Below are 27,261 nucleotides of genomic sequence, written 5' to 3' on the forward strand. Positions count from 1 at the left end.
CCCCTAAACCCTGGAGTATTGCACAGGGCAAAGAAGAGGGGAGGTCATTCTATCATGAAAAATGAAATGCTTGCACTGATGGAACAATAGGAACAGTGTGGAGTTGAATTCCTCCCAGAATTTTCAGCACCCAACAGAATGTGTATAATGATAGAGCCGGTCTAATTTCAATGGGCAACATGTTTTACAAGGTGGGTGCCACTGCACTGAAGGATGTGGTCCAAGTCGCCATGAAATGATCCTCTGGTGCATGTGATACCACAAGGATCGCCCACAGATAACCACAGTGAATGGGCAAAGGAGGTCTCGGATATCCTGGTCCCAAGTGGTTAGGGCTTTATACAGTAGCAGTAAATTCTTAAATTTGGTCCAGTAGCACATTAGCAGTGAGTGCAGGCAGTATATAGTCATAGGATCATAGCATCATAGATTTGTAGAGTTGGAAGGGACCCTGAGGGTCATCTAGCCCAACCCCTTGCAATGCAGGGACCTCAACTAAAGCATCCATGACAGATGGCCATCCAACCTCTGCTTAGAAACCTCCAAGGAAGGAGAGTCCACTACCTTTCGAGGGAGTCCGTTTCACTGTCAAAACAGCTCTTACTCCCAGAAAGTTTTTACTGGTGTTTGGTTGGAATCTCCAACCCACCAGTGCAGGAGAAAACAAAACTCTCTCTTAAAAAGAAGAAAGAGATTTGGCTGGAAAGACTTGTTTCTAAGGAACCCATTATGGGTCAGTAATCACAGCATCATTTCCTAAATGCTCGCAGACCAACTGTTTTATGATCTGTTCTAGGACCTTGGTATTGATGTTAAGCTGACCAGTTGGTAGCTACCTAGGTTGGTAGTTACCTGGGTTCCCCCCTTTTTGTTGGAGGTGGGGGCAACATTTGCCTGTCTCCAGTCTGCAGGGCCCTCACCTGTTCTCCAAGAAGTCTCAAAGACAAAAGGCTCTGGGATTACATCTGCAATGTTCTTTAGTACCCTTGAGTGCAGCTCATAGGGTCCTGCATATTTGAATTAATTTAATTCCTGTACAATCTCTTTTCCTATCTTGGGCTGCAGGTCCCTCCTTATGTTGTTTATTCTGTTATCCCTGGTTGGGCACTGCTTTCCTTTGGGGTGAAGACAGAGGCAAAGAAGGTGTTGAGCAGTTCCACCTTCACTCTGTCACCCATTAGAATTTCTTTGTCTTCTCCACCCAGACGACCTACTACCAGTGGCGGAGCTTCATGCTCCAGCACCAGGGGGCAGAGAGGAGGCAGGGGTGGGGCTGGCACGTGTCCAGGGGCATAGCATGTGTCATGGGGGCGTGTCATGCTACCTGAGGGGGCGTGGCACCCAGCATAGGCGGGGGGCAGCCACGATGACACCCCACTGGGATCTTGCTGCCAGGGGCGGTGCGCTCCCCCTGCCCCCCTCTTCCTCCACCAGTGCCTACTACTTGATTGTTTTTCCTCTGCCTTTGAACATAGCTGAAGAAACCTCTTTTATTAATTTTAACCTCTCTTGCAAGCCTGAGCTTTGTCCTGCCTGACCTCCCTGCAACTGTTGGCTACTTGTGTATACTTTTCCTTCTTTACTTCCCATTGCTTCCAATTGCTTCTGGTGCTTCCAGTGAGAGGTGTGTATTGTGCAGCAATAATGAAATAGTTTATATTCATTAATTCAGGGGACTTCAAGGGTATTATCTTTTTATGTGTTATTTTAAGTGTACACTAACACACTTGTTATAAGTGTGAATGTGACCATCACATGTTTAGTGACACATGCCTCATGATAGCACACTCAAGAGCTCCCTGTTGAGTATACACTTGTTGACAAGCCCAGATTCGCCTTTCATTATGTGTGGAATGGCAATTAAGTATTTAACTGTTCTGTCTGGTCTTTTGGAGCATTAGAATTAGACCAGTTTGGTGTTATTTGAGGGCTGAGCTAGATGTTAAACTCAGTTGCATGTTACTTCCCTCTAACTTGGTTCTTGGTTTGTTAAGAAAAAGCAACTGTTGAAAGCCATGTGTTTGTGCATATTTCTGGTGGTGCTGAGGTCTGCTTAATCCCATTTCCATGGTTGCTTTACCTTTTTTTTTAAGAAAATTGGTGGAAATATATATGTCTTTTTTTAAAAAAAGATTTTTATTAAAGTACTAGAATTTTTACATACATTATATTCTCTCCTTCCAATTTTTAATTTCCCGTATCCTCTTTCCTTTCCTTTCCCTCCCCCCCAATAATCCATTAGAAGGGTTCAAACAGTTGTCCTCAGCCACAGGCACAATGTCTTTAATTTCCACTGAATGTCTTCTGATCCAGTAGTTGTTATCCATTGAAGATAGGGGTTCCATCTGGTCCTTATAATAGTAGACTTGGCCCTCCATGTTATTTCCTGTGACGTTACTGCCATGAGGTCTGACTGAATAAATTCAAACAAATAATTAGTCCAGACCTCTACTGCCCATTTTTCTCTATCTTTCCAACCTAAAGCTATTGTTGCCTTTCCCGCTAGTATCATTGGGAAATACATATGTCATGTGGTCTTCAGAAACCTTAATTTTAGATTCGTGCTTAGTTCATATATACTTTTCTACAGACTACATTCTGGTTTGGCTCCAGAGAAGCTTCCCCCCAGTAGAAGACTCTTCATCCAGCAGAAAAGCTTACTCCATCAGAGGAAGCTTCTCTGGATACAACCCTCTGTTTCATTACCAAATAATGAATGAATTTAATGAGGTTCTTTCTCATCACTTGGCTAGGTTTGGACTTGGGCACAACAGCATTGTTTGAGTTCAACATTAAACAGCCGAAGGATGGTTCTTGTTAGTTTAATGCACTGCTTGAGGGCAGAGAGGTTCCCTGCCAGATCAATTATCTATTCTGCTGTAGTAAAAATTAAACATTCAATGAAGTGATGTTTTAGCAGCTGATGAAATACCTCAACTAGTTATCTGCCTAATGCCATTTTGGATGAAGAGAAAGGCAAAACAGCATTCAGTGGGGAAGCAAATTTAATTATTTAAACTACTTTAGCACCTTAGGTGCTGCTGGAAGGATTTTTTAATATATATTTTTATTTTGTTTCGACTCCATCAGACCAACGTGGCTACCTACCTGTAACTATTGCCTAAATCATATATGCCAGTTTAAAACTATATATGTAGCATATAGTATTATGTCCCATGTTCAATACCTGGCATGTGCAAGTAAGACTGGGAATAGACTCCTGTCAAAGAACCTGGAGAGCTGCTGGCAGTCAGTGTAGACAGTCTTAATGTATATAAGTCAAGCTTCAAAGAAGGCAACTTACTATATTCCTGTATATTGCTTATGGAATTTATTGAGTATTACTGGTCTATAGTTTCCTGTTTCATTTACAGCGAGAAATATGTGCATGCGTTATTCCTGAATGATTTGCAGTTTGTCCCATCAATGACACATTCACCAACTATTATTTTTGTGTGTAAAGATCAAGTGGAACAGCTCCCAATTTGCTGCTTAAGTTATTCAGTGTTGATTGAGCTAGAGTGGGTGGAAATGGAATTTCGTTGACAATTTTATTAAGGGAGTTATCAGTTTGGCACAGGCTCCAAACAGGATACCAGATGATGCAAACTCTATTAATAGAAGTGTAAAACAGCAAGATACCTGCAGGCCATCTTGTCCAATCTTCTGTGTTTTGAGACATAAATAGGTTCATAGAATCCTGGATAGAGGCAAAGATCCAAAGGACTGCACAGCTAGTTCTGCATTCACTTGGGGACTTTGGACTTAATAGCAATTCCATTGTTACATGGAAAGTGACATTTGAAACTTAAGTTGCATTTCAAAAGAAATTTGATATGGGCAGCTGCTTTTTTCTTTGGAATTCCTATTCAATTTACATGACGTCATCAAGCTGTTGCAGGCCAGTATTTTCTGGGGTCTTATTCCGTGTTTTCTCAGACCTGATTTGTAGTTATGTATTTATAATAAAACACAATTGCTGCCTCATGATAACAGCCAGGTATGCCATTCCAAAAATGTCAATGGGACCAAGTATAAGATTCATAAAACAATCCCAGGGAGATAAGGTTAACTGTACCTCAGGTTACAATGGGGAACAAAACCCAGCACAAAATTTAATTTCAATTCTTAATATTTTGCACCACTTGAAAATAAAACTTAATTTGAGGCTAGATTGGCTGACATCTCAAAAATTATAAGTGTAATGGTTCTGTGACTTTCTGTCTTTTTATCTATCACATTTGCTCAAGCAGCCTTGCAAACTGTAATGAATAAAAACTACAAGCATATTGTAAGTCTTCTGTTTGAAATAAAAACATTTATCCACTTACAGTGCTTCCCTTTTTTCATGCCCATTCAGGAGTAATTCCTGCCATGCTCAGATGGGCTGCTAGATAAGTGTGTGTAGATTGGACTGCAATCTTAGACTGGTAAATACTATCATTTATATAATTTCTTTTGAATTTTAATTTTTTAAAAAATGAATTCTCTACAAGACTCTGGAGTAGCATGGAGAGACTGAAATGTCCATGGTGGTTGGGGCAAAAAGCCATATATATTAGGAAGGAAATGGTAGAAATTAATAATATTGGGACTGAGGATGGAAGTTAGTAAGGATAAGAGGAAATTAATTAGGAGGGGCAAAAGGATGGAAATAAAGATAATGATAAACTCAAGAAATTTTGAGTTTTGCTATGATCCACTTTTCTGCTTTAACCACACCCACTTTTGCACTTCGGTTACACCTACTTTGGCACATGGCCTCCAGAAGGCTGCCATTGGTCAATATTACTCTGCTGTAAACTGTTGTAGGCAAAGGCATATCCATTGCCTGTATTTAGAAAGCCCATCCCTTAGATAAAGCATAAATTCCGAGTTGTAGGTGGTAAGATAATCACTTCTGTCATTATATAGGAAATGCTTAATGACAGGAACTGCAAAACTAGTTATCTACAAATAACTAGTTTTAATAAACTGGGATCACTTTTAATAGTTTACAGGTTCAGAATTAAACAAAACAAATTTAATCCTTTTATATATTTATCCAGATACCGTTTGTTCTTGATTTCAGTGTTCTGAAATCAAAGCAGTAGGATGAGAATACAGTATTGCTTTTATATCTACTTGTTTATGCATTAGAGTAGCAGGTGGGAAAACACTCAGTAACTTCATGATTACCCTGACCAGATTAATTTTTCATAGGGGCCACACTTCCCCTCATTTGTCTCCATTTTCCACATGATTGGGTATAGATTTTCCCCCCATTGTGTATTCAGTGAAAGCATTTTTATTTTGTTTAGATAATATCACTTGTTTCTTTCCCCCCCCTTTCCCTGTGGCGTTTGCCCGTTGTTTTGGAAATGTCTGTACAGGAGGCAGAGAAAGGGTTAATAGGTAGACCAATAGAAAAGCCCAGAGGCGGAGTCTACCTGCTTTTTAAAGGCTTAGCCAGAGGTTTAGACAGTTGGGAAGACAGTTGGAAATAGAGAGATAGTTAGTTGGGTTGGTTTCTTGTGGGTGGGAGGCATAGGAGTCAGAGTGGGTTAGAGACAGAGGGGAGACAGAGAGAGCGAATTGGATTACAGTGTTTCAAAGTATTTAAAACTTTTTTGTGTTCACAATGAACTTGAATCTTTGTTAATATGTTACAATCTGACTGAGTCCAAATATATTACCAGGGAAACCTGGTTGGTGGCAGTGGAAGAGAATAGACGTGGTGGCACGGAGTCAATAGTCCGTGGAACGACTGGGGGCTCTGTGTGAATGCCACATTCCCCTTTTAAACATATTTATCATTTTCCCCATTAGACATTAAAAAGCTGTCATTTTCTTGGCAACAGAATGGTATAAATTCTGTTCTTACTAACAAATGGAATTATTCTAACCATATTATGAGGGTGAAATATTCCTATGCATTCTAAGAACATTTCATACAAGGTCATGTCAGACTCATGTTGGTAGCTTCGAGAACACTGTCCAACCATCTCTTCCACTGTCGTCCCCTTCTCCTAGTGGGCCCTCAATCTTTCCCAGCATCAGGGTCTTTTCCAGGGAGTCTTCTCTTATGAGGTGGCCAAAGTATTGGAGCCTCAGCTTCACGATCTGTCCTTCCAGTGAGCATTCAGGGCTGATTTCCTTCAGAATGGATAGGTTTGATCTTCTTGCAGTCCATGGGACTCTCAAGAGTCTCCTCCAGCACCATAATTCAAAAGCATCAATTCTTCAGCGATCAGCCTTCTTTATGGTCCAGCTCTCACTTCCATATATCACTACTGGGAAAACCATAGCTTTAACTATACGGACCTTTGTCAGCAAGGTGATATGGAGATCTAAATATGGATATTATTGTTCCTCCTTTCACTAGTTTTTGTAATATTTTTAAAACAAAAGAATGCTCATTTCTTGCATAATCTGTGTTGAGTTTATGGAACTGTTTTCTAGTCAGCAGTTATATGATTAGAATTGTATAGCAAGCAAGCCCTTTAGGTTGGTCTTATTTATTTACAGTATTTATGGATGGATGGATGGATGGATGGATGGATCAATCAGGATAGATCTTTCTTCCCCATCTGGCCCAGTCATTAAAAAAATAAAGGCACCAGAGAAGCTGCTTTGGACGGTTGGAGTATTATTTCCCAGACCATTTTACTTGTTTGGATGCAGGGTGTTCCCCACACACCCCGTTAAACAGCTGTGCACTACTGTCAGCCATCTGCATTGCCTGTGTTTCCAACATATCACCTTCCCCTTTCTTAAATCTCTTTTAATTGTAATCATTGTCTGCATCATTGCTTTCGGGCATATACTAACAAAGAAATCTGCCTTATTTACACATTATTAATGTGTGTGCATCAAACCTGTAAAAAAATTTTTTTGTGTGTGTGTGTATGTGTATACACCTACAAATATATATACATGTAAAAAACTACCTCTGCTTAACCATCAAGAATCTCTAACCAATCAGATCCACACCGTATATTTAAAGTACATCTAACACACATTTAAAGCACATGACTCGCCCTAAGAATATTGGGGGTGTAGTTTCCCCCTCACAGAGCTGCAATTCCCAGCACCCTTAACAAACTACAGTCCCCAGAATTCTTTGGGGGAAGTTACATGCTTTAAATGTGCATTGGATGTGCTTTAAATGTATGAGGTGGATCTGCCCCAAATCCCACATGGACATTGCAAGAGAGACAGGACAGTGTGGAGAGGACACCATAGGTGCCAACTCCCTGGGGCCCTGGGTGGCTGAGCACAGCACAAAATGCCCTATGAAAGGGCCATGGCATCCACGGCCCCGGGCACCCATTGTTGCGGGGCCAAGCTGGCACTCCTGCAGGACACTGATGAGGGTGGGCAACATATGAATGCAGGATGCATTTAACTCATCGCGACCTTTTCCCCAGAAGCCCCACCAATCAATGAGTAATGTATCAGTGAGTCATCGCATGAGGACTGTGTGAGGCTGCACAGCCTTTGGGGGAGGCGGGACCTTGCCCTGGATTTTAATGTGGCTTGTGTGTTAGCTACACAGAGGTGAGATATAACTTTAGTATTTGATTAACAGCATCTCTCTTTCTGAGTTGTGCACCTTGCTTTTGGTTTATTTACCCTCTGTGTTCCTGCCCTCATAATATTTCATCATTACGGCATGGCCTTACCTCTTGCCAGGACAGCCCTACCTTTCAATGGCAGCCACTGTGGCAGCATGCCATTGCTCACCTGCATCCCCAGTGGTGTGCATCACTGGTGTGCATCACTACCAGTTACTGAGGAGGGGCAAAGTAGTGGGGAGCTTAACGTGCTGCTCCATCTGCACTGCCTTGCTGGCCACTAATGCTATCTTTAGACAGCCAACGCAGGCAGCACTATATGTACCCCCCCCCCAAGCTAGCCTGCTGCTCTGAAGTGTAGCAGGAGCTGTTCCATCACCAGCGTTGAAGTAAGACTCAAGTGCTAATCTAAGAGACTTTTGTACAAGGAATGGATGTGTGCACCATCTTGCCCTCCACCTCACTCAGCAAAATTCCCTGGCCCAACCCTGCCTGTAGTTGTTAAGCAGGGCATATTTATTTCATCATATTATCTGTAGGCATTGCAACTCAAAAAGATCACAATCTTGCCATTATTGGTCTTTCATACCTTGGCAAGGGGGCAAAGGAATAAGGTGCTGCTGTAGACCAAGATTGCTTGGCTTTACTGCCAAAGAGATAATTTTACAAGCCTGTTTTCTAGTCCTTCTGGGACAATGAATTGTGCAATGGCCCGGATGTAACAAGAAAGAGAAGTATCCCAGTCATTAATATAAATGACAGAAAAGATTCTTAACATCTTAGACGACAGTTTTTTTTGTGTGTGTGTGTGTGTGTGTGTGTGTGTGTGTGTGTGTGTTTTGCAGGGGTGGGGTGGGGGTCAGATCAGTAACTTTTAGGTAACTCAGTTTAGCACATTAAAGTTTATCTTACAATAGAGTGAAAACTAATAACTTGGTTCTTCGGACTAGTGCAATAAAGCTTCCTGAAATTGGAGAGTCATAAATTCGATAATAAATTAACCCAGCAAATGGGACAAGACACACTTACATGCAGCTAATATAATGGAACCACCTCTCCATAAACACAGAAGCAAGCTATTGTTTCTCTCTTGAGGGTTATTAAATGCGCACATTGTTGTGTGTGTATGAGTGCATTTTAGGTAGTATTTAAGGAATCACATAAAAAAAGCTTCCAATATCTCTCTCCCCCCCCCCATGCTCATCTAGCTTTTAAATATTATATCTGGAATTGCATGAGGGCTACTGTGTTTGAAGCCTGCTCCTCCTTTAGCTCTAGTCACACATTCAAAGAATGTCAGTAGACATGATGAACACTGCAGTGTGAGGCTGCAATCCTATGCACACTTACAGCTGGCTGGCTGAAGAAAAGGCAGCACCACTGGGAATAACAAGCACAGCCCCAGGAAAGAAGAGCCAGCTCAGGTGTAAATACATGCACCTGACTGGCTAAAGAGGTTGTACTGTACATGATTCTGCCCAAACTCTGTAGTCCTTTCAGTGCATTCCTGAGGGACCCCCCCAATTGGAAAAGGTATAATCAAGGGGGGAAAGGAGAACACACACACACAAAGAGGAGACGCAAAGCTGTCCAGCCCCCAGCCATGCCACATTTACTCGAAGGGTTTTTCCAATTTTCTATTTAAAATATGATTTCACCCCGATTAATGTGATTGGCTGTGCTGTCCAGAGATGATTGGTCAGTTCTGAAGATGGTGTGGAATCTCTAAATAAGAGGTGATATATTGAATACGAGTTTGGGGGACAGGCAAAAACTGGGCTGTAGCAGTGGTGGTTTGTGGGTTTCAGAAAGATCATAGGACAGGCAGTGCTAACCCTGCTGTATATGGGGAGCTCCCCGCAAAGCCTTTATTCTTTGAATGTCTGAATAATGCTCTTGACTGTGAATAAAACCTGGCACTTGTTAGCAGTTGTAAAAGCAGTCATTGGATCTTCCCCATACGTCACATTAACATGTGACATGTTAGGGAGCATGCATAGGACTAGTGCAACAACTAGGGTTTACACTTTAAACTCTCCACCACAAAGAAATATTAGCCAGTAATGGCTGCAAATGCTTATATCACAATTAACCAGGCCTGGATAGAATTCTCAAGAGGAAAAAAGCTACATGTTGTTGTTTAGTCGTTTAGTTGTGTCTGACTCTTCATGACCCCATGGACCAGAGCATGTAGCATTCTCTAAAAATGTAAAATGTAAAAATGTAGCATTCTCTAAAAATGGATAATCTAAAAAAGGTAATCTAAAAAAGAAAAAGCGCATTTCCCAAATTTAATCCTCTGCTCCTCCATTGTTATCCTGTGATGGATGACAAAAAGGGCTTTTAAAAAGTACTATTTGTTGATTTGTACATAAACATGAGTGTGCTAAGGCTATCCGAGACCCAGGGTTGTAAAGAGTTACTCTGGCGGCCTGTCGTTTGGGCAACAGAGCACAAATGCCCTAATTCCACTATTCATGAGGTTAAGTTCAAACTTGGGCTAAGCAAATTGACTGACATGCTGATATCACAGAGCATGCCCCATCCCCCCACCCCCACCCCAATTCATGTGTGGGAGAAGAACAAGCAGTTTATAGCAGAGCCATCTGCTGGAGCTGTGACCATTCTTTGGCAGATCTCTGTCTTTGAGTCTGCAACTGATCAGGCTGCCTGAGTGACTGTTGTCACTAAGAATTAAGCAATTAGGTTGCATTTCTGTTCTATGAAGGCTTCATAAATATTAAAAGAGAACTGGGGATGGCATATATTTTAATCCTCATGTAGTAAGCCTCTGCAACCTTTGAACCCTCTCTGTGAACACAACTAGCCCCCGGCAATGCTTTTTAGATGCTTTCTTGCAGCTTTATCACGGACTGTGGTTGGAGTCAGATAGCAAGACAGCTTTCCAACAGGAGTCAAGTTAAAGTGAGCTGAAAAACAATGCATTGTTTATTTTGCTAAATGCGTAATAAAAGAAATAACAGAAATAGCAAATTTGTTAAACCAAAGTAGCTGGGTTTAAGTCTCTTTCTGTGTCTATTTGAAATTATTAGGATTAAATATGTTAAAACCTAGCTTTGCTTAGTAAAAACTAAATCATAGATTAGGCTGGAAACAATTGCATAGCCATCTATATTTCACATTTTCATTCATTTTAATTGCATTTCTTTAGGTCATCAACCAAATGGGAAAGGTAGATAGGAGATAAAGTGATTACTTCTCCATTTTTTGTTTATTTGTATATTATACCTTTTCATTGTTGGCACAATCCCAGAGCAAGCGACAACATTAAGACAATATAACAAAATAGTATATTGTTTATTTCTCTCTTTTGTAACAGAAGGGAGCTTCCTATATCCTTTTTATTTACTTATTTTGAAAATTTATAAACATCACCCTCATCCAATAATGGATTCCATGGCAAGTATGCATAAAAAATAAATAAATTTTAAAACAAACAGTAAAAGGCAGGGCAACATAATGATAGCAAACCAAAACTATTCAACCAGTAAAACCAATACCGTAAATTTGAAATGCCTGGGCAAATAAAGGGTTTAACCTGAAGATGAAAATATCTTTTTGGAGGATATTCCAAAACCAGGATGGTCTTGTTGAAAAGGCCCTCACTTTTCTGGATATATAATGAACCTCAGAAGTCAAAGAAGGACCTAATCTGAAGATTGTAGTGCATGGGCAAATTGTTATGGTAAGAAGAGCTCCATCATCAGCTATTTGGTCTGTGATCTATTTAAATATTAAAGGCAAACACCATCAAATAATCTCAGAAATAAACTTGCCGCCAACATAATCAAAATAAAGCCCGAACACTTTGGTGACCACAGGCCTAGTATATCTGTTGAAAATGGCATTTATGCTATGTTAATAGCCACATTTCTTCTCTTGTATCAATAAAGCCCCCAACAGATAAAAAGCCCTGAATCAGAGTTTTGCTACCTTTCAATTCTTACCCAGTTTGGTTGGTATCAGGAGAACTCTGTATGATGCCGTAAAGCTGAGATAGCAGAATGCAAATATTCTTCAACTGAAAACTAACTAGCACTGAATATAGCATGGCTTTTACCGGTATTTCCCACAGAATTTAAGGAAAGGCAACAAGTAGGAGAATAAGCACGTTCTTTTTAAAGGCAAATAATGTTTTAAGGCTGTTAGGGACTAGGGTTGCCAGACTCAACAGAGGACAGGACTTCTGTGCCTTTAATTGCCCTGCTCTCTTTTGAGTCTGGAAACCTTAAAGAGAAACCAGCAGACCCTTTGTTTAATTTCCAAGCAAAGGGTCTGCTGGTTTCTCTTTAAGGTTTCCAGACTCAAAAGAGAGCAGAGCAATTAAAGGCACAGAAGTCCTGTCCTCTATTGAGTCTGCCAACCCTATTAGGGACTAATTACACATTAGGGACCCAGGTGGCGCTGTGGTTAAACCACTGAGCCTAGGGCTTGCTGACCACAAGGTTGGCGGTTCGAATCCCTGTGACGGGGTGAGCTCCCGTTGCTTGGTCCCAGCTCCTGCCAACCTAGCAGTTTGAAAGCATGTCAAAAATGCAAGTAGATAAATAGGAACCGCTACAGCAGGAAGGTAAACGGCGTTTCCATGTGCTGCTCTGGTTTGCCAGAAGCGGCTTTGTCATGCTGGCCACATGACCTGGAAGCTATACGCCGGCTCCCTCGGCCAATAATGCGAGATGAGCGCGCAACCCCAGAGTCGGTCACGACTGGACCTAATGGTCAGGGGTCCCTTTACTTTACTTTTACACATTGTTAAAGGTGTGATTAACAATTATATTGTGGTTTTTAAGAAATTAAGTACTAGGAATGGGGTGTGTGATTGCTGTTAGCAGTGCAGCACAAGGGTAGGGGAGATGTAAGCATTCCCTCTCCATCCACATTCTTGGTAAAAACTGTCCCTGTAAGGCAATGAGCTTTGGGGGTGGAATGGGATTTCCATTAGTGCAAATTGGTGCTTTTTTCCAAATGCTAACTGCCATGTTGGAGGAGGCTTGTGTGAATTTGACAAATGACAGTTGCTTCCCCGCTATGCCTGATACTGCAATTGTAAAAATAAATAAATACCAATATGATTGTTTATCATGTTATTAATGCAACATGTAATTAGTTGCTTAGTGTCAACTATATGTTGTTGACCAAGGGAATGTGGCTTCAGCTAGGTGCAAGTGAGGCAGGCAGATTGACCAGGAACCAAGGGGGGAAAAGGTTCAACTTGAACCTGAATTCAGATCCCTGCTTGGCCATGAATTGGATCTGGTGGCTCTGGGTAAACCTTTGCTTTTTCCATTTCCTGTCTGTGAAATATGTATAGCAGTAAAACTTACTGAGTTGCTATGGAAACAAACTCAAGTCGGTAGAGCACATTCCACATTAAGAGTGCTCAATAAATGATTAGTAACATAATAGCTTGATAACAGGTAGTACATCTGTTCAGATTTATCAGTGGCAAAAGGAGAAGCAAAAGAAGGAAGGACAATAGAAATGAGAGCAACGTCACAACTGCCATGTCTTTCTTGGTCGGTCGAGCATCAGTTCAAACACAAGTTAGTATTGTTTCATGCCACCCCAAGCTCCAAGCAGTGCGAGATTCCAGGAGTTCCAGGTACTTACCCATGTTTCCTTTAGGAAATGAGGCACAGCGAAGACTCTGATGTCTATGATATATGGTTTATTTACACATATGTACAACCTGAGCCTACAATGGAGGGGGGGCAAGCACCCCAAGAGGATCTTGTTTCTCCCATAGCTGCAGCCTTGGATTTAAATAGAAATATTCCAACGTGCTCTGCCTCTCTGTCCAGTTTCCTGCCTTTACCAACCTGCAACCTTCCCCCCCCCCCCCTTTAAATCACATCACAGCCAACCCCTTCTTAACAAACTCTGAGCTGGAGGAAGGACCCCACCCTTTTGTCATCTGGCACAGAGCCCCTTCTCCTTGGCTTTCTCAAGTACCTTTTCTTTGTTTTCTTAATGGCTCATCTCACAGGCGATTGCCTCATCAGGAAACTGGCTGAGCTTATATTTTAACCCTTGCTGGATCCAGGAGCTCAGGAGGTTTGATTATATTCTAGCACCTACCAGATCTAGGAATTTAAGGGAGCCTGGCACCCCCAAACTCATAGCAGTATTTTATTTGGCCTCAATGTGCACTCTTGAACTGCATTTGTCATTTTAATTCACTTTCAGTCATTTTGGAAATCATTTTGGACCTTCTCACAATCCTGGTTTGTTTTTGCCATCCCAAGGAATTTTGTGTCAGCAGCAAAGTTGGTCTCCTTACAGTTTACTCCTAGCTTGAGAAACCTGATGGAGTGTCTTGTTTAGTATACCCCTTCCCAGGCCCTGAAATCAATATGGGAGGCTTTGGTAGTAGTACTGCCAATGGTTTGGTACTTTGAAACTGAGTGTGCTGATTAGTTAACGGAGTGTGCTAATTAGTTATTTTAATTTTTTAATTTTAGTTATTTTAATTTTTATTGTATTTTTACACTGTCCTGCAGTCTTTGGAGGGAGGGTGATTTAGTAGTAGTAGCAGTAGCAGCAGTAGTAGTAAATAATGATGTTGATAATTTTCACTCTCATCCCCTTGGGGGATGATTCATCCTGAACTGAATGCTCCTCAGCTCTTCTTGGCTTTCTTCCAGGGATCACTTTAAGTGCTGTTCTGCTACCTTCTTGATTTTAAGCACCCACAATCTAATTCCACTCTGGTTCAAGTGGAGTCTGACCCTTTTGTCCAGGTTCAGTTTGTTCCCAAACATTTTCAGTGCCTAATGAATGTAACTCTTCCTCCCAACAGCATTGTCCCAGCCAAGTACTAGGGCTCCTCAGCTCTGCCTACCTGTCTAGTGTGTTGAACTGTAGTCATCTGTTTTGCCTGTTTTTCATACAGATTTTCTTGTAGCCTGCCCTGGGACCTGCTGGTAAAGGGCAGGTAATGAGTATAAGAACAACAACAGCAAAACTGAGAGAGAGAGCGCTAACCATAAAGCACCCGTCTTTAAACCTTCTACGTACTTAGCAATCTAAAGTTTGCTTCCAGGATTGCAAAACTACATCTCTTCATGTCTTTGGTGCCAACCCCTGACTCCTGCCCAGATTTGTCTATTCTATCAGGATATCTAGATGATGCATGACACCCACAACTTTTGCACCAAGCAGTCACCATGCCCATCACAAATCTAGCTATGTCCTTTATTATCAAATCAACTACTACATACCAGGAAATCCCCTGGGATTATCCTCAGCATGAGAGAACATCTCTTTGCCCCTTTATCCAAAGACTGAGTCTTTTCTAAGTGATCATTTGCTTCTTCCTCTTTTCAGAGAATGACACCCTCTTTGCCCATTACCCTCCTTCTCTATGTAAACAGAGGAGCTTTCACCCTAGGAGTGTGATGATGCTAACATGTCCATGAAGGCCTGATCCCCCGACCTCTCTGACTCTCTCAGATTCTCCACATAGCTGCCCAAGTACCCCGTATTCCCTGGGAAACTCCCGTTTTTCCTTACCATTTCCCGGCGGTCTCCCGTTTGAGCTCCTCTCCCGTAAATTTCCCTTAAATGCGCTGCTGCCGGCAGCCATTTTTCTGGTGCCGGTTTGCCCATCTATGGGCACCAGAAAATGGCCGCCGCTGGCACCGGAAATAGCTTCTACGCATGTCCGGCGGCCATCTTAGGGGTGGCCACATGGCAGTGGCCATCTTGGAGGTGGCTGCATGGCCACCCCCAAGATGGCCACCGGACAACTTCTGGTGCACCTGCTGCTGCTGATCCCATATTTTTCTGCGGGAGACTTGGCAGGTATGATTCTCCAGGACGACTAGATTGGCATCAAAGAAGTGAACTTGTCCTCTCAGAACATGTTCCCCCAGGAACTAATTGTATTGTGCACACTTTCAGGACTTCTACCTAGCAGACACATGTGAAATATATTGGAGAGCCACCACACGTCCGTTTGTGTTCCGCTTGCATCACTTTTATTGTTCTTCATTGAGCTGCTTTATTTGGATTTGCTAAGTAAAACAAACATCCTATAATCTGATTGTGTTGTTGGTTTGTGTGATAATGTTTTTGTAATCTTAAATTTATTTGCATTATTTGCCCTGATATCTGTTTTGGATTATGGGTGATTTATCTGTTTTTAAAATAAGTAAAACCAAATAATGCTGCACCTTCCACATGGGTGCATCTTTAAAACATATTACCTAGCCTCTTGTGCTGATTTAACAATGCTCATGCTAATTGTTTCCAATTTTGGGAATATTCCATGGGCGTACCCACTGAAGGGGAGGGGGGCAGCTGCCCCTCCTAGAAGCAGGGCCGGCGCAGCCGTGGGCGAGAGCGGCACTGCCGGCGGGCTGGTGGGCGGAGCCCAGCCCAGCGGAGCATGAGTTTGGCGTTCCCGCCCGTCGTGCCCTCCAGCTTCCCGTCGCGCTCTCTGGTTCCCCGCCACACTTGGCCTTGCTGGAGGGCGCAACGGGGAGCTGGAGGGAGGGCGCAGCGCGGTGGGTGGGAACGCCCATGATCAGGGTTGAAGATGTGTGTCCCTATTCCTATCGGCAGAGCATTGGACTAGAATGGACTTTGAAAGTGGATGTGCAACTGGACGCGCAGCTGCATCAGCAACGTGGGCAGAAGGCTGCCTAAGGTCCTGCCTAATATTGACTCCCCCCCGCCCCGCGCTGGGTGCGCCTATGGAATATTCGCATTGGAATTTGCTTTTATATTTAGTCTTTTCTCATTTAGTTTTACATATTGCTCAGCTTCCTTCATTGTCCACCAACAAATACATTACAGACAGGTGAGAGATTTATCTCACATGTTAATGCTTTGCCATTTAATTGATTTCTGCCAGTAGCTATGTTTTTCAACCTGTATGCTACATTTTCCTGGGTATGACACACCTTTTCCACCTGGGTTTTAATCAAAGCAATTCAACATCTATTTTCCCCCACCTACCAGCATCGCTGCCAAGTTATCCCTTATTTTAAGGGATTTTCCCTTATGCTGAATAGGCTTCCTCGTGAGAAAAGGGAAAACTTGGCAGCTATGCCTACCAGGAGAAAGTGATGATGAGGCAGAGTGCTACTTAATTCATTTTGCTACTGCAAGTTCCTTAGGATGTTAATTGGTTGATTTCCTGGTTGAGTAATCCTGCAGTAAGAACTACTTTCATTGAAAAGAATGATTGGACAAAAAATAAATAAAATAACTCTCTTTTCTACTTTTTTGTATTTGTAAGAGTTCAGCTTTTGCCACCTCACCTAATAATACACAGAGATTGGGAATATCAGTGATAGTTATTAATAATGACCTTTTATATAGCATAGGAATGCCTGGTCAGACTAGCCCAGCATTACTGGCAATTGTTCTTCAGGAACTCTGGCAGAGACAGGTCTTTCCCATCGCCTATTATTGGAGCCCTTTTGACCAGAGGTGCCACAGACTGAGTCTGTTTGCTTCAAATGCATTAGGTCAGTTATCCTTATCACACTTTGGTAAGATAGGGTTGATAATCCTGACCTATCTTGCAGCTGAGAGATAGTGCTTTGCCTATGGCAACCCAGTGAGTTCACAGGCGAGGCTGGAATTGGACTGATGATTCTAAGCTCATACTCTTAACTACTATACCACACTGACTGCTCTGTGTATAATTGCATATAATGTGTGAAATATATCTTTCTAGATTGGTAGGAGGTACCGCCAGGGTTTCTGATGATACGGCTGTGCGTCGAAACAGTGATATGTTAATATATTTTATTCATATGATTGTGGGATTGGCTTTATGCCAGTGTCGAGTTCATGTTCCACTATGATGTTTTTCAGCTGAATTATTTATATCAGAACAATCCATCTGCAGATGTTAACAATGGAAGTGTAGGACAGCACATTGATGCTGAAGAGGCTGTTAAATGAAAAGTAGAGAGTGCTTGAAAAATCTCCTTTGCTCTTATTTGTTTCAGAACACTGTAGAAAACAGTTTTTATAATTATCCATAGCGCTTATTTAGTTTTTTCTTATCAAGCATGAAGACACAGTGTCTGTGATTTCATTTCTGCAGTGCTCATCCTCACAGCCACATTGTGCAAAACTGAAACATTTAGTGTGTATCTTCAACTACTGTTTTCATGGAGGAAAATTTGTGTCGATTAAATATTTCCTTTTTTCAAATGTATATTAAAATATATTAAATCTTTTCAAATTTCAAACCATAATGGCCACATAAATACTCCAAAATTTGAGTTGTGGGATGGGTTTTTTGAGCGCTACCAAAAAAGCACACATTATTTGATTTTGATTTTTTTTTAAAAAAAGCTGTTAAGAGCAACTATTACATTTGAAGGATTAGAAGGCATTACCGCTAACTCTGTTTATAGTGTTTTGCCTTGTGAAACTGATTTAAGATTTTGGTTCCAGACATTTTATAGTTCAGTCTCTGGGATTTAATCTCAATAATGTGTTACACTTGCTATTGTCCCAGTGAATTTGTTGACAGACAGTAATTGGGTCACTGCATTGAAATACCAAGTGTAGGCTTAGAATTCTCTTTGCTGGTTGGCATGACAACCATAGTGGTCGATTAAACATGCGCAGAGAGGAGTCAGCAGCCTGTGGTTCTCAGAAACTGCAAAAGAGAGGGTAGAAATGTTAAAGAATGTTCCTTTAAAGACTACATAGGCAGAGAATTCCAGTGGCATCTGTTTTTTGTTTAAAAAAAAGGGGTGGTGGTGGAGACAGAAAGACAATTAAAGCCTGACTATGTTTCATTGAATCTGAAACTTAAAGCACCCCCCAATGAAAAATGAATCATTGCAAAAAGAAAATTAAAATCATTTGACAAAGTCAATGTCTGCAGGGGAAAGAAAAGATAATTTCTTATGCTCTACTGAGTGCAGTTCCAAAACCAAGTTATGAAACAAACTGAAATGACCAATCTCCATGCAGATCAACTCTACTGCATGGTAGATGTCATTGGGTCAGTATGTTTACACCGATGTGAATTGTTTGCAATGCACTGGTAATGATGCCTTCATAGCAGTCTCAATACCACATCCACACTTACTGCAATGTCCAGTGAGGTGTCCAGTGTGGCATTTGCTGGAACTGCTTTGGATCAGTTTCACCTGAGGCAGCCTGATGTCATAGGCAAGGTCCTTGTGACAATGTGGCCAGCAATATATCTCCCCACCCCGTCACTTGTTGGCTTCTTAAAGTTTGCTGAGGGGGGTATGACCAAGTGGGTCTAGGATGTGATCAATGCATCTTTGTGGGACGGAGTGGTCTTGGCTATTCTAAAATAGACCAGGTATGTGACAACTACCATCTGGTCACAAATATACCCCCTTTAGGGAAAGTGATTTAAGAAGATATAAGTAGAAGGCCAGGGTGAATATGATCCTGTTATTCTTACATGATATCTCAACAGCTTTTTGGGATGGGTATTGGTGGAGGCATTGCTTCCCAGTGGTTCTGATCCTAGTTTCAGTTTAGGTTCCAGAGAATAGAATTGGGTGATTGTCTCCCTATCAGTGGGGTGCCTTAACGTACCATCTTGACCCCAATGCCATTTGACATCTACATGAAGCCATTGAGAACAGTGGTTAAGAGATTTGGGGTGAGGTCATCAGTACACTAGACTTGGCGCTAGACTTGGACCTGGAGCTGGTGGTTGGCTGGAAGAGGGCCAATAAACTGACTCTGAATCCTGACGAGATGGCAATGCTGTGGGGTACCTGGTTCCCGAGTCTTGATAATTGGTCAATTGCCTGCTTTGGATGGGGCTGTACCCCCTCTGAAAGAGCAGGTTTGTAGTCTGGGGGTGTTCCTCGACCCATCTTTGTCTCTGGAATATCAGGTGACTTCAGCAACTTGGAGTGTCTTCTACCAGCTTAGGCTGGTATGAGAATTACAGGCATTTCTGGACCTGGATCGCCTGACCACTGTCATCCATGCGCAGGTAGCCTCCAGGCTGAATGACTGCAATGCACTCTATGTCCTTGAGGTTGGTTTGAAAGCTGCAGCAGGGGCAAAATGTGGCAGCTCAGCTGCTTCCTGGGGAAGTATATTGCTAACACTTCACCTCCCTGTTGAAATAATTGTGTTGGCTGCCAATTAGCTACCAGGCTAAGTTTAAGGGGCTGTTTTTGGTGCATGCAGTTTGGGACCAGGATACCTGAAAGATTGTTTCACCCCTTATATACCCAATCAATCTCTGGGAAGGTGTGGGCCTCTTCTCATGATTTCTCTTTTGCACAATATGGAATTGGGAGCCTTTAGTGTTCTACACACAAACACCCCGTGAAAATCCTTCCCCTGGAATATTAGACAGGCTCAGTCTCTGTTATTTTTTTCAGCACCTCTTTCTAAAAGCCTTCTGGGATCTTTCCCAGTCTGCATCTTTATTAGAATTGTTTTAAATGTATTTTATAAATGTTTTATCACTTTTTCTTTGCTACCATGGGCTCCTTTCGGAGTAAATGTGGCATATAAATGTAATAAATAAAATCAGCCAGAAATCCAGCGTATAGCTGTGTTATGAAAAAGCACACTCTGTTTTTCAGAGGTAGGCATTGTATCAGACAAGACTCAGGGACAGGTAGAAGCAACTTGATATCTTGCTTGGGATAGCCACGTTTTAAGGGGCATCAGTAAAACATGCAGTCAGAGATGCATATTAGAATCCTTTGCAGTGTCAGAGAAGATGCCAAGCATACCTTGCCTCTGTAACATATCTAGTGGTAATGGGACATACCTTGGATTCCTTAACACAGCTGGTTGGGGCAGCCTAATGGTTTTGGGACAACCCTGACTACAACCCTGAGAGCTAATATGATGTAGTGCTTAGAGAACTGGGACCTGGGATACCAGTGTTCCCAACTGGCCATGAAGTTCAATGGGTGATAACATGACAAAGGGGGAAACCATTTATGGCACCTCAAGCTCCTTTGAGGAAAATGTAATAACAACCAACTAAAACAAATTTCTAGTATGTTAGGTTTTTTTCTTCACTGGTCATGTATGAAAACAGGTCCATCACTTCCTTAGTTATTTAAAAATGTAAATGTACTTGGGTTTTTGCAATAAGTACTGTATACAGAGGAGGAATAACAAATGGGTTTGTATCTCTCATTCAAGCATCATGATGTCGTAGTTTAATATATCTGCCTGTGGATTGGCTCATGCTGATGAAAGCAGATAACAGTGCGAACAAATGAGTTAAATTGCTATTATGGGTCTTTAATAAGAAGAAACCATGTGGTTAATGAGAGAACTGGCTCTTTTCAGATTGGCTATTTACCTCTGTTGTTAACATTGAAAGAAGATACTGTACAGTAGTACCTCTACTTACGAATTTAATGCATTCCAAACGCACATTTGTAAGTCGAAAAAAATTGTAAGTCGAATCCTATAGGAATGCATTGGGAGAAAAAAATCGTAAGTCGAAGCAACCCTATCTAAAAATTCGTAAGTAGAAAAAAATCCTATCTAAACCGCATCCAAGATGGCGGACGGAGCTCCGTTTGTAAGTAGAAACATTTGTAAGTAGAGTTATTCGTAAGTAGAGGTACCACTGTATAATAAATGTAGCACGTTGCACCTTGAGTGATTTGGTGCCTATATTGGTTCAGCAACTGTAGCAGAGTAAAGATGCAAGGCTAGCTCATTGGATCTCTGCATATCTGCATAGTTTGCAACAACATAAACCATTATGAGTGCAGATGAAAGTTTTTATGTGGAATATAATGGAAATCTGTGAACAGCCAGTCTTCCCCCTTTGTTGTTGATGTTTAGTCGTTTAGTCGTGTCCGACTCTTCGTGACCCCATGGACCAGAGCACGCCAGGCACTCCTGTCTTCACTTGCCTCCCACAGTTTGGTCAGACTCATGTTGGTAGCTTCGAGAACACTGTCCAACCATCTCGTCCTCTGTCGTCCCCTTCTCCTAGTGGGCCCTCAATCTTTCCCAGCATCAGAGTCTTTTTCAGGGAGTCTTCTCTTCTGCCAAAGTATTGGAGCCTCAGTTTCAGGATCTGTCCTTCCAGTGAGACCAGACTCACAAATTTGTTTCATTGTGGGGATTATTATGTATTGTATCCCCTGCAGAATTTTGCAGTAAGCTACAAATAATGCTTAAAATAAAAATGTTTCCCAATATATTGAGGAAACACAAAATGGTCTTGCAGAAATCTCATTTAAATAGCAACAGTAATTTGAACCTATTTTATATATGCACTGCATCCACAGGATCTAGTTTGCTTAGAAATACTCTTGAGATTTGCTTTGTAATTTAAGGGGTCATTTTACAAATGCTTCAAAAAACAGCATTGTTCATTTATCTTCCATGTGTTGCTTTTTCAGTTAGCAAAGAATATCAGTGAGCAAGAAGAAGAAATGCTATATCAATACGCATGTGCCTATACTCTTCTACCATTTTGATGTTCTCTATAATTTCCATGCAGTAGCATAAAGGGGTTTACTTGAAACCAGACTACTTAGTATTCCAGTGGTGTTTACCATTAGATTGCAGCTTTGAATGGAGTTTTACCAGAATATAGTTTCAGACATATTTGTATTAAGTATTAACAGGAAAGAACATTTTGCATATCTGACATCAGGCTTGAATCTTGCTTTTGATTTAAATGAAAAGTTATTGAGTTAGTCTGGTTATCTGTAAAGTGTTGTAAACTAATGTGACTCTCAGCGTGTACTTAAAAAGAGACTGGGGAGGAACAAGGATATGCAACTAGGAAAAGAAATTCATAGGAGAAGATAATTTGTATATTTCTCTATCCACACTGTGAGATCAAATAATTGTCTGGACTAAATAAAAACATTATGGAAGGATGTCTTGACACTCAAGAAGTATTTGTGTGGCAAATCTAATAACTGATATCCAATTGGAGTGTCCTGCTTATGCTAACGGCGTTGGGCAACTGTAGAAGGGAAGGAGAAGAAGGGGAAGTCATGTCTGTTGGTGTGATGTTGGGTGTCATCCAAATGGCCCACCTTAGTAAGCAGTATTTCTGGAATTAAAGGGAACGGCCAATAATACCTTAAGGCCTTACACTGTAAGCAGCCACGGCCCATTCACTTGGGTCTTCTGATCTTGTTCAAGATTTAAGGCTTAGAATTATGGTCAGAAGAAAATGTAGGCTTCTGCAGCATTTCCACAGATTGTGCATCCACAGATGATGATAGCGTTCTCAGCCCTGTCAATACCTTTTTGGTTGACTCACTATATACAGAAAATAAAATAATTATGATGGTGCTGCATTTGCTGTGCTGGTGTGGTGTTTGGTTCATGAATTTTTATAAGGCAATTTGATATCTGCGGAAGAGCAACATACCTATGAAAGACAAGAACTGATTATTCGTTCCATTATACCGTATTTTCCAAAACCACTTCCTTTATTAGATATTAGCATACATACCTACAACAAACTATTAAAAAAGGAGAGGGTTGTTTCGTGGAGAAAAACTGGAGTTAGTTTTGCATGGCTGTTAAGAAATGTACATCGTGTGCATGAAAATCTGGCAGCTGTGCATGTTTACTTCATTTTCATGTTGCAATGTTGTTCTTCCTCTTCTTTCTTTTGGTACACTTAGAAAAATAGTTTTACGATGATGATGATGATTACAATGGCGATAGTTATAATAAAAAGCACGAAAAGATATAACTGCACACTATCTTATCTTTTGCAGTTTCTGTATATGGATTGCTCCATCTTTTATTTATTTATTGTTGTTTTTCAGCAGGCTTCAGTAGTTGTTTGTAAGCAGCTGTGTCCAGTCTTGTCTCTCCCTCTTCCCTCTACTTGTTTTGGATAATGAACGCACAGGAGGAATAGAATGCCTTAATGCTCAGACATTTAATATCTGGTAACACATTTTGCCTTAACCAGTGCGAAAGGGACCAGCTTGCACTCAGCAAAGTGTGTATGAACTATGAAGTCAAAGCTGATTTGGTTGCATTAGAGGCAAGCAGACATTTTTGTTTTGTTCTGTCAGTTAGTTACGTCACTAGGGGATGATCTTGGAAGAGAAAGCCACTGCAAGAACTTCTGTGTGTTTATCAGATCTACTTCATGTGGAAGGAGCTTCTGAACTGAAGTTGCACATTTAAAATGACAAAACCTGAACCTCCCCCCCGGCATTTTGCATAGTTCAGATCTGCGGTCCCCAACGTTTTTGGCCTGGAAGCCCATTTAGAAATCTAATAAACTACCATGGGTACCACAAAAATGCCCAATTCTCAGAATACCCCCACCCCCCAAATAATGAAACACAAACAAATAAATAGGAACCTTCCTAAATAGGCAGCCTCTCAATCATTCAACTCCAAAAGTTTCCCAAACCTATCAATTTTAAAAGCTTAATGGTGGTGGAAGGAGGTCTGAGGGTCAAGGGTATGTGTGGCTGAGAGTGCTCTGATGCACACTGACATTACATTGGAGACGCCATGTTGAGAATATGAGAATCGCATTGTAATAGCTTTTTTGTTTGTTTGTTTCTGAAAAGTGCCTATGGCTGTAGAAATGTTAATGTTAAAAATATATTTGCTCTGTATGTCAAAGCAGAGAACATGCTAAGTGAGTTTTTGAATCATTGGCTTTAATTGTAAGATAAACAAATGCCTACATACACCTCTGAGGGTTGAGAGGCCCTCCTGAATCATGTAGGATGAGGTAGAGGATGCTGTAGTTGGAGCCGGAGGTGGTAATTGACACCTGCCTATTTGGGGCTGTTCACCCCTCCTAAATGCCCCTTCCTTACCCCATATTGTTCAGAAGGGTCCCTGTTCCTCCAGAAATGCCTTTCAGGGTTAAGAGCAGCTGCAGAGGAGACAAGGGTACAGCAAACTATTTTTTTAAAAAATGTGAACGTCCTTCTCCTTATGCATCTAAGGATCCAAGTCGTTATATTTTATTCAGTCTTTTTCATTATTTTTGATCTGCTTGATGTCAAATTAACTAACTAGAGTACATATGTCATAGTTGTTGCATCAACTTTGGTTTTGCCTTTGGCCTGTTTATACGAACTGCATGAATTACAATGTGCATGTTTGCTGTGGGTTGCAGCTTTCCAGATCACACTATAATTTAACAAGTTTTCTCATGGCTTGATTCCCACCCACTTACGATTGCATCTAAACCATGTCATAAATGTCTTGATGTTGGTGTCACGTTTTATTTTTAAAGTGTTCCTGAACATGTGGAGAGTAATAACAGAGAGGTGAAGGCAAATTAGCATCACACAGCTCTTCTTTGCATATGTAAAGGGCAAATCAGCCCTAAATTCATCCCTATTTGTGTTAGCAGAGAGAATAAATGTTGGCAGAGAGAATCCTCTGTTACCTGGAGGATTGTTCTGAACTACATCTCCCATCAGCTCTGACCATCATGACTAATGGTGCCTGGAGGGCACCAGGCCAGTGATGAGGAAATTTCAACTTACTATGCTGTGTTTGTCCACAGTAGTGCATTTAGATGAAACACGGCTGAGGCTGGCAGGACATTCACTGTTTATGTTTAAGCTGGAGACACAATGCAGTAGCTAAAAATAATTGCCTTTCAAGTCCCCCCCCCCACATTGTGTATAGCAGACTGTATTGCTCTCTACCCCAATGATGGTCCTTGCACTCAACTCCTGAAAGAAGACTGTTCCACAGATTCAGGAAACTGCTCCCCTATCAAACCATACATTTCCCATGTTTATTTCATTTGACTGCATTAGTCATATACTTAATTTTTTTTCTGCCTACTTGGTGTTTACACCTTTCAGATATGGGCAGTAGGACAGGGAGAGAGGAAGAAATCTGCTTGGTTAACATGCACCTCACTTGTCATCGTTTAGGTAAGCTGTACATTTGCTATTTTAGTTCTTCCTCAAAAATTGGCTCACTCCACAAGGATTCCCTCTTGGACAGCACTAAGACTGGACCTAGGGCGATGTGGAAAAAAGCAAGCAGGTTATCAGAAGCGAGTATAAACCTACGTTGCTTTGTATATCTTTCTGATATGGAACTGTTGGGCACTGAATATGCTATGCACTTACTGGTCTGCAACATATGCACAAGAGGCATGGTTATACCTGGCTTCTGCCAGTCTCTAGGCCAAGGCTGGAATCCTTTTTAGTCCAAGGGCCACATTCCCTTATGGGCAACCTTCTGGGGGGCCACATAAGCAAGTCTTGAGGGAAAAGCACACATCAACCACTGCATCCAGACAAGCAAGAGGCATTGTCACAATTACATAAGCACTCAACGAAGAAGTGCAGTGGGGCTGGTGAGGGGTGTGGCCTGGGGTGTGGCCTAGGGGAATTCCTCAAGAGCAGTTAGAGAGGCCTGGGGTTTCCCATCTCTGCTCTAGGTATATCTGCTGTTCCTTCACTACCATTGCAGAATGAGTACCCAAGGATGAGTGACTTGCCAGCCTGGTTATCTCTGTCCCTGTATAATATGGAAGAGCTAATCTTGGCAGCATCACCACTAGGCCTGAAGAATATCATCTGAATCAGCCACATGCTTTCTAGCTCTTACAAAATAGAATTTAAATAGAGACAGCATTTGCTGCAGCAGCATATCAAGCTTCAGTTCCTTGACTAAGGTCAGCATCTCCTGGAACAGGGGTCGCCAACTTTATTGGACCACTGGGCACATTTAGAATTTAGAGGGGGTGTTGGGGGTACCAGTCACAAAATAGCTGCTCTGGGGTAAGCATGACCTAACACGAAATGGCTGCCATGCAGAGTGTGGCATAACACAAAATTAGAGAGACAGCTACGCCAGACAGCCTTGTGGTTACCATGGCAAGTCCTGAATGTGCAGAATCAATATTTTGTGATCTCTGCTCCTCAGACACTCCCCCCCCCCCACGGTATTGCTGTTTAATAGCAAGGAACATGCCTCAGTAAAAAGATACAAGGCAGCCACATCACACTTACTGCCATTTCAAAGAAATTGCTTAAAAGATACCTGCACATCTTGTCTCATAACTTTCTGCCCCAGGAAGAAATGTACCTTTTTTAAAAAATGAAAGCCCAGTGCCTAGCACATTTGCCCAGGGGTGCTAGTGAAAGCCTTTATGAGTTCTACAGCACCTGTGGGCATTGGGTTGGCAAGCCCTGTTATAGCCAAGTTCTGTCATTTGGATTCTGCCTTCCCACTCAAACTTATTCTGGGAAATGCTTTCCAATCCTTACTTACCGCCACTATGTAAACCTCTACTAGCAGCATACATAGAAACTCGAATCTTTAGGGTTGTTCTTAGTGGCTACATAGGACAGTTCTAAATCCCACCACCACTCATGAAGAAGTGCCTACACTATTTCCCCCATGGCCTGTTTTCCCTACACATCATGCAAGCCTTGTTAAACTCTCTCTCATCTGACAGTCATTTCTATTCGGAGTCTGAGATTCAATTCTCAGCTTAGTAGAATGGCTACAGCTTCTGGTTCTTTGTGGCTTGAGGTCAGCTAGAAAGAGTTGCCATGTCACCCAGTTCTCCCCAAAGCACACAACCACTCAGATGAGTTTCTCTCCTGGGCTCTTTTCATAATTTTGAAAAGGTGAGGATGGTACACTGCCAGCCTCTTCAAGCTTCCCTTCCCCCAATTGCTCATGGAAATAATCTCAAAACAGTGTCAACAAAGAATTTCCTACATAACATATAGTAGACATTCAC

General features: G+C 41.7%; 1 protein-coding gene across 3 annotated transcripts in view; it reads left to right on the forward strand.

The window, feature by feature from the left end:
* Positions 1 to 27,261, forward strand: part of GPM6A (glycoprotein M6A) — a 179,554-nt gene that overhangs the window by 71,069 nt on the left and 81,224 nt on the right. Inside the window, exon 2 of one of the 3 annotated variants that reach the window (XM_088659699.1) lies at positions 25,361 to 25,432. The exons of the other annotated variants lie outside the window; for them this stretch is intronic. Within the exon in view, the coding sequence (XP_088515825.1) occupies positions 25,361 to 25,432 (72 nt within the window). The remainder of the gene's footprint in view (positions 1 to 25,360; positions 25,433 to 27,261) is intronic. 3 annotated transcript variants of the gene reach the window in all.

The sequence above is a fragment of the Zootoca vivipara genome, chromosome Z1, assembly GCF_965207765.1.
Source record: "Zootoca vivipara chromosome Z1, rZooViv2.hap1.1, whole genome shotgun sequence".
In the NCBI taxonomy this organism is placed as follows: Eukaryota; Metazoa; Chordata; class Lepidosauria; order Squamata; family Lacertidae; genus Zootoca; species Zootoca vivipara.